Here is a 15407-nt window from a genome sequence, read left to right as displayed (position 1 = left end):
AATTCTGGGTTCTAGCATTCACTATGCTACTGGAGTGTTGTATAGTGTCGTGAAAGCTGCTAGCGTGAACTTCTTGCACCGTGTATAAGCACCTTAAACAAGAATTTAATTATTTAATTAATTAATTTAATTAATTATTTTAACCTGGCAAGTGGCGACTTGTCAGAAAAAGAAAAAATGTCACTGTCATCTTTGAAAATTGACGTATGTCAATGTCAAACACACGTGTTTATCTTCAAGCAGTTCGCGATTTTGTGATTCGGTGATGATTGCTAAGAAAATATGCGAATTCTTCATAAATTACCCCGTATTTTAGTTTAATCATTAATATTTAAAGTATTACTGCTAAGTGTCAATAATAATTAATCATGAAAAGTAAACCTGTAAAGCACAAAACGACGAACACATTTCGTGTGAGTACTTTGCTAAGTTAACTGCACTTAAATGCTTAATTTATGATGTTACGGATAGGTTTTTCGCAGCCGGATATCGGTTGATGTATTCTCAGACATGTATTATAATTTTATATTTTTTACAAAAATAAATAAATATCATTTTCTTTACTAATTTATTATGTCCTAATAAGTAGAGCAGATATAAACAAAATAGGTATAATTTATTAAAAATAAACTACAAGCTCACCTCACAGTGAAATAATAAACAGATAAATTGGTTTATTAGGTTAGATTTTATTCTGTTGTAACAATCTCTAAACTAAAATGTCCGGTCTAACTAAATGAATCGGTCATTTCGAAAACCAATTTAGTCATCATATTATATATTTTTTTATAAGTAGCCAATAAAAACTGTTTCATTCAATAGAAAACAAATTTCGTAGGACTTTTGGGCTGTTATTGTATATAGTGTTTAAACTATATAAGGAATGTACCTACTGACTTACATGGTTTTATTTAGGGTTTTACATCTATTTTTGAAGCATTCAAAGCATAAAAAGCATGTTTGAAAAAAACTTGACTGACGCAGTTTTTGAAATGACTGATTCAAATGTAATTACTATCCCTTTCATAATGCACCCTGCGGAAAAAGTAGCATTTGATTTAGTTTTGATTAGAGACTGTGTACAACAGAATTAGCCACATTATGATAAGAAGAAATAATATTTATAAAAAAACCTTTTGATTCCAGTTTGTTTCCTTTGCTGAACGTATAAATGCAATCGACATCCGACATGCAGCTTTATACCACATTGAGCATATCTATGCAAGTCAGCCAAATGAAAACGAGAGTCACTTTCATCTGGCGCTCCAGAAATGGCATGGCCTCAATTTGACAGAGAATTTTAAGAAGTTTAAAAAAGAAGTCTATGGCATAGTGACTGTGCCACAGCTGATACACAAGAAGGATGAGGTTTTGCAATTATTGGAAAAGTATTTGAAGCTGGAAGATCAGTTGTGTCTGCAACCATTGTTAGAGTAAGTATAAGCAATTTGATTTAGATTTTATTTAATGAATTTCTAAACATTTATGCCTTAACATTAAAGGATATCATTAGGTCTATCCTCCTTTGTCCATTGTCCTTTGGATTTACCACCCATATGAAAGTGTGTCTGTCTCTCTATCTGTTACCTTTTTATGGTCTGTCTTTTTAACCAATTATGATGAAATTTGTTACAAAAAAACTTGCACCCTAGATACAGACACAGACAATATTTTATCCTGGAGAATCAAAGAGTTCCCATGGTATTTTTAAAAACCTTAATTTTCACTGAAGTAGGACAAGCATCATAAATTTTGTACAGAGTTAGTTTGCGTCTTGGATATGGATATAAGCTACTTTTTATCTCAGGATTTCAGAAAAACCGAAACTTACACTGGTTTCATTTAGTTACTAGTGTCAACCTAATCTTAAGAAATCATGCATTATTAATGTATATAAATAATTTTAATAAAACATTGTACTTTGCGTTACAGAATTCTGGTGTCTCTAGCAAAAGATTTAAGAATAGATTTTTATCCACATTTTCCCAAATTCCTAGACATTCTAATAGATTTATTGAACACAAAAGATGCAGAAAGATTAGAATGGACCTTGGTGTGTCTTGCCTTTTTATTCAAGACATTGAAACCTTATTTGAAGAAAGATATTGGAGTAGTTCTTACAAGGATTATTCCATTATTAAGTGATGCACATCCACAGTATATTAATAATTTTGCAGCAGAAAGTTTTGCATTTGTTGCGAGAGATATAAGAGACAAAAATAAATTTATTGATCTTGTTTTAAATTATCTGCAAACCAATGATAATGTAAGTATAATATCTGAAACAAAAGTTAACAAATAGTTATAATTTTCATCTGAAACTTTAATATTAGATGTAACTTCAATGAAATCTATTAATTTTTAGGCAATAGCAGGTTGTGGACATCTGATATTTGAAATAATAAGAGGTGTTAGTAATAAATTTCATAGTTGCATAGAAAGCATCCTGCCAGTCTTATTGCAACATCTTAAAGAAAAAAAGGAACATCAACAAATCTTATTCAAAGTCCTAACACAAACATTTGAAGACTGCTTACAAGCTATATCAGCTAAAGAGTTTAGTATATTCTGGAAGAGTATCCAAACATATACAGAAGAAATATTAAAAGAAGATGAGAATAATAAAGGACTCGAGTACATTTTGAGATTGGCTGGACAAGTTGTAGAACATCAGCATGGAAAATATTTAACGAATCCCCCACAGTTTGCATTGCTGTTAGTGAGAATAATTTGTGAGCAATCCTCAGAAACAGTGTTGGAAGTATGCTCGCAGATTGGTGCTCTTATGCTGCTTTCAAAAAATATTTCTTTATCTCAAGAACATGCTGGCATCATAGTCAAAGTACTTCTGCCTTTACCATATCCAAACATTTTAATAAATTTCGTGCAAAATGTCATTCATTATTCACAATTTGATATGCACATTCTTCCAGCATTTATTAAATTTGTAATCCAGTCTAATTTTGATAACGATGCGATGACAACATTGTCTAAAATCTGTCTTACAAAATCACCCTTATCAAAAAGCGGGTTGAAATTATTTGAATGGGTGAAATACCCTATAGATTTTGGTAAAGACCTTCCCAAATTGATGGAGCATGTTGAAAATGTTCTCAATGCTGATCTAGAGGATATTGTGGAATACCCAAACAGATTGATGAATTTGCTCTTTTGTTTACCACATGTCGAAAAACTTGATGTCGATTTTTGTATCAAGAAGCTAAGTGAGCTTGTATCGAAATTTTTAAAAGTCCTAGCTAGTTATAATCTTGAAGGAGAAGTGAATGAAAGTATTTTCCACTGTGATGCTACTCCTCTATCAAAATGTGCAAGAAAAATTATGTTTTTGTTAGCTAACACCTTAGAATGTGCTATTCACATATCAAGCTGTTCAAGATTGAAAGCTATATGTGATATAGAAACTTTGCTACCAATGATGTTGCCATGTGCTGCAGACCCAAATTACGTTGTGGCATTGAATCTTCTTGATTTATATTTAACTGCATATGAACATGAATATGGTTTGACGTACCCATTCTTGTCATTAGTAGATTCTTATCTAAGACCAAATGTGTCATCACCTTTTCATATTGTAAGTATTCTTTTTAAAATACATATTTTTTTCATAAACAAATATAGTGTATTTAGTGTAAACATTTTAAAATATTTATGTTTCTAGGTACGGCTACTAACGACTCATATCTACAAATTATTTGAGAACGTCGAGGAGCTCAATAAAACTATACAAGTTGGTGGTGAAACTGAGAGATTTTCAGTTTTCAGTAAATGTTTCACAGTTGAATCTATTTCACCCTCTATACAAGAATATAGATTACAGTTAAATCTACTTCAAAAGATGGCTTTTAATACTATCCAGTATGAATTAGCAAAAGATACTGATTTTCATCTCTATGCTCTAAATTATATGTTAGGAATTTTGTATGTGAATTTCAAACTTCTTTGGGAACCTGTAGTCGAATTTATTGCGGGTTACGGTAATGCTCTGACTGCTGACGACTTTTGGCCAACATTTAATAAAGCACTCGAATCCTCTTTCGCTAATGCAAAACATAATCTAAAGATATTTATATTTGAAGACGATATAGAAAGTGACAGTAAGACTTTGAAGGACCTTTATATAGACTATACAAGCATAGCCGAAAGGCCAGATGTACATAACTATAGAAATTTAATTTTGAAAACAATGACAAATTGTATTCAAGTGTGTGAAGCAAAAAATAGAGATGTTGTCATTCTTTTCTTGAAGTTTATAGAAGAAGAGTATCGAAGGAATGACACTGGTAGTGCACTTAAAGTAGACATTGAAGCACATAACAAAGTACAAATCGAAAAAGAAATGACACAAGAAGAAGAAAAACCTGCTGATGCTATAGAAGAACTTATTGAAGAAATCCCTGAAGATACCCCAAAAGATTCAGTTTCAGGCAAAATGATATTCAAAACACTCATAAATATCATGCAAGTTTTATCACAGTTTAAAAACCCTAGAGCTCTTCACAAAGAACCTGTATTCTGGGAACTCTATATGGATTTCTTAAAAAATAAGAATCCTGGTTTGCAAAAGTATGCTTTAGATTGTATACTAAATTATAAAAATAAAAATGTTACTCCATACAAAGCAAACTTACATAATTTAGTTGATGAAAATAAATTTAAAGATGAACTTACTCAGTTTAAAATAACTGAGGATTCACAAACCATACAGCCTGAGCACAGAGAGCATGTAATTCCTATATTACTACGCATTCTATATGGCAAAATGACATCGAAATTAGGTGCCGATAAAAAGGGAGGAGGCCAAACGAGAAGGTCCCTAGTTATGAGATATTTGAGTGGTTGTAGTGAAAATGAACAGAAAATGTTCATTGAAATGGCATTCTCGTACGTACATGATTTTATGCTGATGCAACCAAAAGAGATATATACAGAAATCTTAAACAACGTAAATCTAAAGTCTGTTACAAGTGCAGGAAAACTACACAGTATTCTAAACTTGTTCGATGTTGTACGAGAATATTTTGGAGGTTATATGGGAGCTGAATTGCTTTCTCAGTTTTTCAAAATATTTTACGCTGTCTGTTGTAACTTGGCTAGTGTTCTGGCGCAAATTGATAAAGTCCATGTCGGTTATGTCAAGGCAATGAAAAATCTAAGAGTACTGGCTATCAATATTTTAGCGAAATTATTCGATCATTTTGAAAAATATGAGTGGAGCAAAGATGAGTTATTTGTTATATTCCAAACCTTAATATTCCCACTTGTTACTCGGTTACACATTGAAGGTATTCATTCTCCAACAGCATTACTAAAGTTGTTCAATATTTGGTGTCAGAACCCAAGATACTATGCTCTACTTATAACATGTTCTGAAGAAGACAATTCTGTGAGTGCCTTACCAGCCATATTTAAACTTTTATTGGCACCTAAAACTACTTCAGGAGTAGTTAATATGATTTTAGATATGATTGAAAAGCTCTTGACTCTGATAGAAGATGAAGAGGAAAAAGATATTCCTAAAATAGAGTCATATTGCACCCTAGAAATAAGTGCAAATGATCGAAATGACATTAATTTTGGAAGTAAGATCTTAATTCCACATCTGCCAAGTATTTTGGAAGTAATGAAGAGAAGAATCGCTAATACAGCGAAATCTAATACTGTTAATAGAAGAGATCTCCTGATTTTATCAAGAGTAACAGAAATGGTCACAACTCCAGAGATGTGTGATGATTTACTTAATCTCTTATTACCAATATTGGTTAAGAAAGTTTGTATGAATATGGCAGAAGAAAATATGGAACATGCAGTCAACACCATAATAAATTTACTCGGACACAGCACAAATCCCCAACGTTATATTAAAAATATAGCTGTTTTGTTCAACAAAGTGGGGCCAGTTGAAGTTAGAAAACTATTAATTAAATTACTGACCTCTATAGCCGAGAATGCTAAAGAAAATAAAGAGGTATTAAAAAAATTAGCGCATGTGATAGCTGAAATGAACGCTTTTAACAAAAGATGGATTGAACAACCGGATTTTGATCGTCGATTGGACGCATATAAACTGATATACCAAATGTTAGATGCCGATGAAATCGACGTTGACTTAGCGATTCTTATCGTTAATAACTGTTTCTATTACATACGCACTGAAAAAGATATAGGCTTACGTGATAGTGCAGGATTATGTTTGAAAAAGATTTTGCCCAAATTACTCCTAAAATATAGATCGACTCCTGATGGACAATTTCTAGTTCGGGATACCGTTCTTTCCTTAATATCCACGGGGATAAGAGATAGTAAAAATGACTTGTTAAGAAATGAAAGCATCATGTTGCTGGGAGAACTAGTTAGAGAATGTAGTGATGCGGACGTAGTGTTATCTGATTTAGCGCCTCTAGCTAATAAAGAAGATAGAGAGGTAGACTTTTTCGATAACTCTTGCCATCTTCAACTTCATAGACGAGTCAGAGCACTGCTAAAGTTTTCTAAAGTAGCTAGAAAAATGACAAAATGTCCGACGCCCAGAACTCTCACGAATTTCATACTACCTTTAGCGACAATTTATATCTGCGATGATAAATACTCTGACAAAAACACCCTGATTGATGCTTGTATAGAAGTCATTTCTACATGTTGTCGACTGCTGCCATGGTATCATTACGAAGTGATACTTAAGCTCTATTTAAATAAATTACGATATACATCGGAGCATCAAAAACAACTGACGCGTATACTTATTGGTATTTTGGATGCGTTTCATTTTGACTTTTCGAAAGCGAAAAATATTGAGTTGCCAAAAGCATTGACCGCTAATATTAGAAAAGAAAAGAAGAATGTTGCCAAAACCGAGAAAATAGAGGAGAAATCAGTTGATAATAAAACAGAAAATCCAGATTCAGCTGATGATTCCGAAGAGGAACCAGAAAATATTAGTAGTAAAGTAAAGAATGAGGAGCAAATTCAAGAAATGGAAAATGAATTATTGTCAGCTGAAGATGTAGTGGAAGAACAGACAAGTAAAGAAGTAGCTAATCTACCAGCTTATGAAAGAATGACAAGTGTCTCGCCATCTGTGGCTAATAGGATCATCAAATCTTTGTCTTCTGGATTGCTACCACAACTAAATAGGTAAGTCCATTTTCGAATACCAAAGTTATATGTTTTTTATGGCTTTAGACGGCATTTTTTCAAGTCAATACATATAATTTCAACTTCCAATATGATTTTTTGTATCAAAACTGGTATTCGGGTTACTTCTTAGCTATGATTTGTAGACATCTGATTATGATGTTAGACCCTGGTCATGATTGTCCTGTAATTGTTAAAAATGTTAGATTAAAATGTGAATTTACAGTCATGTTCAATGGTTTTTAAGGTCGATAGGAAAATTAACAGAACACGAAGGATCTCATAAACTGAACCGTCGCCCCACAAGCGTAGCGAGATTAGAGGAAGACATGTTAAGGGTGCCCATAGCATTGGCGCTAGTTAAACTTCTTCAAAGATTGCCTGGAGATATATTAAAACATCAGCTTCCAGGGTAAGTGACTTGGAAATTACTATACTCAAACAGCACTGTAAATCAAATGATAATTTAGGTCTTAATATCTAGTAGTGATTATTTTGCAGTTCTGTGTAAAAACTTTTGGGTGACTAGTAACTATCTAATAGTTCCCTGAGAATTTTCGAGCTGAAATGCTTTAAACGAATATTGAGACAACTTAAATAAAATTACATTTTAAAAACTTGGAACACTGTCACTTCGTACTTTGGATCGCAAATGTCAAAAAACCGTCACTTATATGAGTATTTAAGTTGCCCTCAAGTATTAAGAGGCGTTTTTGTACTAAGCCTTTCAACTGTTTTTTATATTTCAGCATTATCATCAAGCTATGCTCATTCCTAAAATCGCCCTTGAAACAAATAAGAAGCGCAGCAAGAGATATTGTTAAAAAAATTATGTTGACAGTTGGTACGTCATATTTAGGAATCTTACTGGAGCATTTAACTATACTACTTACCAGAGGCTTCCAAGTTCATGTTTTAGTTGCCACAATTCACACAGTCTTAGATGCTTTGAAATCCGATTTCAAATCTGGTGAAATTAACGAAAATCTTCATTACATACTCAATGTTTGTACTAATGATCTATTTGGTTCATTATCCGAGGAGAAAGAGGTGGATAAACTTCATTATAAAACGCCAGAAGCGAAACCAAGCAAGAAAAGTTACGTGACACTAATGATAGTAGCACAGAATATAACTGAGAAATGTTTGATAAAACTTATTCTGCCTTTCAAAGAGGTTTTACAAAAACATCATTCGAAAAAAATCGTTCTTAAGGTTCAGGAAGCATTAATGCACATATCAAGTGGATTAGTTACGAATAAATTCATTGATATAGAAGATTTATTTGTGTTTCTCCGCGGTTTGGCTTCAGAGAGTATCCCAGAATTTGTTTTGAGCGCTCCTAAACGAGAACTAACGGAAGCGCAAAGAGAAAAAATATTACGAGCAAAACCAGATTGTTTTATAATACCTGAAACGCCGAAACGTAATAAAGAATCTCAAGCGAAAAATGTTAAGACATCTTCGAAAGCAAATGCTCATGTGTTAGTAGAATTTAGTATGAACATTTTGTATGTCATTCTTAAAAGAGAAAAGGTTCCACGGATGGATTGCAAAGCATTTGTAGACCCTATAATACCGCTATTGGTAGATGCCTTAAAAAGCGATCATGTCAAAGTATCGACAGTAGCTCTTAAATGTATTGCTACACTGTGGACTGTAAGAATAAGTACACCTACCTTAGAAGAAATGGTTAAGGACATTGTTAAGACTATATTCTCTATACTACATAAATATGCAACTTTTGAGATCAGCACACAGAATGATAATTATCATCTGGTGAGGAATGCATTCAAGGTAATTATTCATGACTACCCTAATCACCAAAATTATCAAAAACTAAAATATGCTCTACCTATAAACTAAAACTTACACTTACAGCATTTTTGGATTGGTTAACGATTTTTTCGAGACCTCATTTGACTCTATAAACTTTATTTATTTGTCTGATTTTATATTTTTGTTGTTTACATCCGCCATTTTGGATTTGACGTCATATTTTTAACTTAATTATGTAACAAAAAATATGTACTAAAATTAAAGCAACGACATCTCATTTGACAGAATAGTTCAATGCGAGTGAAAAATTAGACTTATTTTGATATCATTGACTGCTAAATTCGTAACCCATTTGAATATTAGGAGAAAAATTTAAACTCTAATAAAACAATTTTTCAGGCGGTAACAGTATTAGTACGGAATGTAAAGTACTACAATTTAGAAGCAGACCAATTGAAAACGCTCCTCCTTTACGCTGAGGAAGATTGTCAGAACGATGAGAAGCAAGCCAACTCGTTCTCCTTACTCAAAGCTATACTGGAGGCTAAACTCGTTTCCACGGAACTGCACGAAGTTATGGAGAAAGTTTCTAGGATATGCATTCTTAGTGAATCAGCGAGGTCTAGGTAAAAAAGTTTTTTAGAGTTTCAGCCATTGTTATTAGTTTTAAAAATGAGTGAAGATTAAAAGCGCGAAGATTTTAAAAGCTTAATGTATTATGCTTTTATATGTATATGGACGATGCTGAGCCTGCCGCTTTAACACAACCGTATCGCGCAAAATTATGCAAAAACTTCTAACCGCTCTAAATTTTGTAATACTGCATGTATTAAAGAGAAATAAAGACTAGTAACATTTTTAAACATTGGTGTTCCCCATTGAAAACATATTTACGTTTCATCCAGAGACGAAGCTCGCGCGATATTCGTGAGCTATCTCACGCACTACTCTCCCGGCAAACGTCTGGAGAAGCACATACAGTTTTTCGTGACTCAACTCAACTACGAACTGCAGCATGGAAGAGAATCTTCCTTGAAGTTCCTTGATATGATCATCAATAAGCTAAACCTTGTGAGTATCAATCTAATCACCATTTGCAAACTTTTTTTAATATTTTTAATGAGTTTTTCTAGTGGCCTATATGCCGGCCCCATCGTTAACAAAATTAAAATCTCTTCACTCACTCAATTTCATTCACTTTTGTTGCCGAACATTCCCAAACTTTTTTGACATTTTTTTTTCTCTCATTTAAAGAGCTGGGTCCCTATGTGGCTCTGTTTTTTGATATTCCAACACAAAAAAAAAATTTTTAAGAATATAATTAAGGATAAATAATCAAAGTCCCTTAATTTTAGGCTCAGTTAAGAAATCACGCGGACTATCTATTCCTATCACTAGGCGCATGTATGATAAACGACAGTGCACCAGAATGCAGGGAAGCTGCCGCCAACTGCATAGAGGCTATGTTGAAGAAATTCCCGCTTCTCGAGAGGAACAAACTGTTTGATTTGGTGCTTGCTTTCTTTAAGGACTCACAGGTAAGATATTGGTGCCAAATCCTTAACTTAATACTTACTGATTTACGGAAAAGTATTGTCGTCCTTTTCAGCAGGCAACATTGTGAAAGAGATGCAACTACTGGCGCCTGTTAATACATATAATTTATTTAGGCATGTGTACAAATAATCTAGTCATAACAGTACTCTTAAAATATTTCGTTATAAGTAGTCATGACTCATGCGATGTTTCAGATTAGGTTGTTGCCATGTTTCAGTAGCCTAGCCCCAAAATTTTTGCAATTTATAAAATGTGTCAAAAAGTCCCAAAATGATTGTATCTCCTCAACTTCAAGACTTTTACTATTTTTAACAGTTGTCTCAATATTTCCGTCGTTTTCAAGATATACAGTGTCTAATATTAAAAATCAGATTTTTTAATACTTTTTAAATTAAATTGTTGTTCCATGTAATTTTTCCAGCCCGTTCATTTCGAGCTAGCAGCTCAGCTAAGCATACGTTTCGTCAACGTTGAACAAGAAGAATTTCAGAACCGTTTAAACAACATATTATCTTTAGTCAGCGGGAAAATTCTCTTACTCAATAACGACATAGCTGAGGGTCGATTCGTTAAAATACAGCTCAATCAGGGCGAAAAGACTGATGAAGAGAAACAGAAAGAAAAGGACCATAGTTTAATACAGATATTGAATTTAATCGATAAAATCACTATACACTGCTCGGCTAGCTTGAAAAATAAGAAATTTGTTACCGATTATGATGAACTGGCGCAGCAATGTCAAATACTATTGGCATACCCTCATGCATGGGTCAGGTTACGTGCTGCGAAAATTTTAGGAACAATAATATCTCATGTCAATATCGAAGAATTAAATTTGAAAGAAAAGGACAGCGATAGAGGGTTTATTTATTATGATACCGAAAACTCTTTGAGGAGTCTGATTTTGGATTTGTGTGCGCAATACACCCCTAATGTGGCGAAAGATATGGCTGACCAGGTTTGTACTTAATTACTAACTTTTTTGTCTGTTTGTTTCTATTCTTTTTCCTGTGGGACTAATAAAAGCTGACTCCAGAATGTCAGCTCAGATCTTGTCTTGTCTTCGGCTGTGCCTTACTTACCACCCTACCTGCAAAGCCGTGTCGTCAAGCTATTTTCCAGTATGATGCCACATAGAAACTTATTACTTAAGGGGTTAATAAAACTGGCATACTCCTCTCCGGTTAGCCCTCTTCAAATTAAGATTGCACTAGTCAACACCAAGTGTGATTACAGTCAAATTATCGTTGAATTAAAGAAACATTATTTTTGGTCCTTCAAGCCGGGTCGTTCGTAGTTTATCTTTAATAGCAATATTTATTTCCATTACAGGTTACAGCAGTTTTATTCCAAATTTTGAAGTTAGTACACGCAATGCCGTGCTTTGCTCTTTCAAAGAAATTACACACTGAAGATAGGGATGAAGACACAAATGCAAAAGTGAATATTCGATGGATACTGTTCAAATTGAGGAAAGCTATCAATGTAGAGGTTGCTAAAGCTCCAAACTCTATGTATATTGTGAGTATTATACTGTAATATGTAGGTTACTTATGCGTTAAATTAAACAAAAGGTGATGCACAATTTATGTAGGTTAGATTAAGAAATATCAATTAAACAATAGCACGTAAGATTTCGAGATAGTTACTGTTTAGTCCCTTAAGAGTCGACATAAGCCTGCACCGAATAAAGACGTCTACTAAAACGCCGTCCTCCATCATTTTAATACCAACCAACAAGTTTTAATATTTCATGGCGACCCTGCCAGTCGGTGCGTGCCTAAACTAAGTGCGCGCACCGACTGGGCACCGATGAAGATGAAGACCACACGATTCTCAAGAAGATTGTAAAGACTTCATACTCAAAAAAGAAAAAGTACATCAATACTTATATTGCAAGCTTTTAATCCTGACTCAGTCGAACCATCATCTGTTTTAAAGAAAAATCCTTTGAATTTGTTATTCACATTGAATAATTTTGCTACAAGTAAATTTTATTTTTTTATGAAACAAAGTATAGTCAATAAGTTTTACAGCTGCCAAGTTGCGTCTTAATTTAGTGATTAGTGAATAAGAATACAATTTTTATTATAGGTTAAACACCATTTTGCTACAATTTTCAGAGAACAGCGATATTTACAATGTGGCTCCACGTGATCAGTTCACTCGATACCACTGACATAAACAGAATAGTCGACGTCATTCTACCGGCGATCGTTCGAGAACTTTCCACCGGCGACGGGCCTTCGTCCGCCGCTAAGCAGTTGGCTGGGAGACTTGGCAAGAAGTTGAGAAGGAAAATAGGGGAGATAGAGTATGGCAAGATGGCTGCTGAAGTCCAAACGAAGCTTAATATAAAGAGGGCTGAGCGGAAAAAGGTGAGTTTGAAACTATTAAATTAAATTTAATAAGACAAGTACTTTTACTCGTCTTCTTAACTTCGTGCCAAGTCATGCCTTTGCATGACTTGGCACGAAGTTAAGAAGGAAAAAAGGGGAAATAGAGTTTAGCAAGATGGCTGCTAAAGTACAGATGAAGTTTAATGTAAGAGAGGGTGGAACGGAAAAAGGTTAGTTTTCGAAATCATTAAATTCGATAAAGTAGTAAGTAAGGTCAGGTTAGACGGCAAGAAGTTGAGAAGGAACATAGGGAAAATTGAATATAGTAGGGGACAAATCAAACAAAGTATAAGAACAAGACAAAGGAAAAAGAGGAGTTTTTAAGTTAATATTTTTTATATAATATATATAAAGTAGAAGGTGTGGTGTGTCTAGAAGTTGAGTCTTTTTCTTTCTTTTTCTCTTTATTGTTACAACTTTCTGGTAGAAATAAAAAAAAAAAAAATAAGATTTCGTCAGATACCTAATTTGATATATTTTGTATACATTTTATGATGTGGCCATGTTTAATATACTTAGCTCTATGGAAAACTTTTTTCAATATCTTATAAATTATAATAAAACTTTATAATAACTTAACAAAAACTTAATAACCTAAATATTTCCAGATATTATTACAAGAGAAGGTCAACAATCCAGAAAAAGCTGCTAAACGGAAACTGCAGTTGAGAGAAAAGAAGAAACAAGCCAAGAAAATAAAACTAGAAATGATGCACGGAAAGAGGCCGAGAGCTAAGAAACGAAAGGCAGAGGACATAGATATTGAAGACGATTTGTTTAAAGATACTGAAGAATAACAATTTAATAACTAAGGCTCAGGTTAAAGAAAAAATGCTTGTGGCGTTTACGCACTTACGCGTTCAGGATTATTTCTAATACCCAATTGGTTTTATAGATCGAATTCTTTTGATCCTGAAGATTCAGGCAGTTGTATAAATGCTACTTTTTAAGACTTTCGTCTAACTAAGAATTTCGTCGCATTTGGGTATTTATTAATGCCTGATTTAGCTTAGATTCTAATAAATTGTTACTCTTGAAATGTTTTTATACATATTTAACAATGTAACATACTTATTATGTTGTTTTGTAAATAAATATTTAATTATTATTAATATAGTATTTATTTTTTTATTTATTCCGAGTCTTGAGTGTATAATTTCAACTTAAGTAGAATTCAGAGACAAATCGAACTTAAATTCAACTTTATTTACTTTTAGTTTCTGCTTAGATTGGTATAACACGATGGAGACTCAAAGGAGACACGCTCCGCATCGGCGCGTCGCTGCCGCTATTGCAAAGTAAATAAAGCCTAGTTTTTTAACTGTTAAAATAGTCCGTCTCAGCTTTACTTCGTTCTGCAGGTATGCGTTGCGCCTTATCTACGTATAATGCGTCCAAACTGAGAAAGGGAAATCGTTTCCACCATGACTAGAAATATACCACTAGAAATATATTTTGATTCATACTTTACATTATTTTTAATGGATTTTGTCCATTGAATCCGGAAGTATCTAACCTTATCTTGCAAAATGCATTGAAAATATACATATTTAAAAAAATATACTCACATATGAATCAAAATATATTTCTAGTCACATGGCAGAAATAATTTCCCTATCTCAGTTCCCTATGTCCACATAGTTTTAAATTACAGTAGCCGGCAAGAAATATTGTACATCGACGTTTAGAAAGAGATTACGGCTTTGTAGAGCGTTGTCTCTGTCACTCATATCTATGTGACGTTTTGTCGGTATCAACGATAGAGACAACGCTCTACGAAACCGCTATCTCTTAAGATCGATGTACAATAATTTCCTGCCGGGTACTGTTATGTAATATGAAAGCTTGAAGATAAAAATCGCATAGTTGTTTTTTTTTTTATTGTGAATTCGGGAAAGATGTAAATAAAAGACAAAGTAAACAAAATAAGTAATATTGCTTTATGCATTACAAAAATTATTCAACACAATTACTAACAACATTAATCGTAATAAAAATATACATCACAATATTATAAACATTGCCTTTTCCAAAGGTGCATAAAAGCTGATTTTAATTTATCAAAGTTGCTATAGGACTTAACACTTAACACTTTATAAGATAAAAGCTGAAATCTTTTGAAACTGTATATGTAAGAGGATTATCAGAAAACCTTCGTGATTTTTTTATTGACGTAGGAAAAGCGCTAAATATCTAAATAGAGATTAGATATAGGTATAAAAAAATAGATAGATAGATAGAGGTTAGATATAGGTATAGGTATAAAAAAAGTATTAAAATGTGTTCCGAAAAAAATAACTTACTAAATTATAATTATTTATATAGATGGCAATCCGTTCTTAATTTTCAGTATAATTCTACATAAAAAAGTGATCCTATAAGGGTTCCGTTTTTCCTTTTGAGGTACGGAACCCTAAAAAGGGTATAACTTGTACGATGGTACGGAACCCTTCGCGAGCGAGTCCAACTCGCACTTGACCGGTTTTTTATTATACGTAGTTTTCGAAAATTCTGAAAAAA

The 15407-nt window shown here is 33.1% G+C and overlaps 1 protein-coding gene across 1 annotated transcript; it reads left to right on the top strand.

Annotated features, from left to right (window-relative positions):
* The first annotated feature begins 216 nt into the window (after nucleotides 1-216).
* Nucleotides 217-13995, top strand: LOC123872106 (small subunit processome component 20 homolog). Its single transcript, XM_045916240.1, has 14 exons — nucleotides 217-413; nucleotides 1147-1433; nucleotides 1933-2266; nucleotides 2366-3592; nucleotides 3680-7152; nucleotides 7400-7564; nucleotides 7902-8949; nucleotides 9331-9557; nucleotides 9837-10002; nucleotides 10287-10469; nucleotides 10910-11446; nucleotides 11821-12009; nucleotides 12612-12866; nucleotides 13496-13995. Exons 1-14 carry the CDS (start codon nucleotides 369-371, stop codon nucleotides 13682-13684), a joined length of 8325 nt encoding a protein of 2774 aa, XP_045772196.1. The 5' UTR covers nucleotides 217-368; the 3' UTR covers nucleotides 13685-13995.
* Nucleotides 13996-15407: the final 1412 nt, after the last annotated feature.

Source organism: Maniola jurtina, chromosome 14, assembly GCF_905333055.1.
Source record: "Maniola jurtina chromosome 14, ilManJurt1.1, whole genome shotgun sequence".
Lineage (NCBI taxonomy): Eukaryota > Metazoa > Arthropoda > Insecta > Lepidoptera > Nymphalidae > Maniola > Maniola jurtina.
This window is presented reverse-complemented; position numbering and strand designations above follow the sequence as displayed.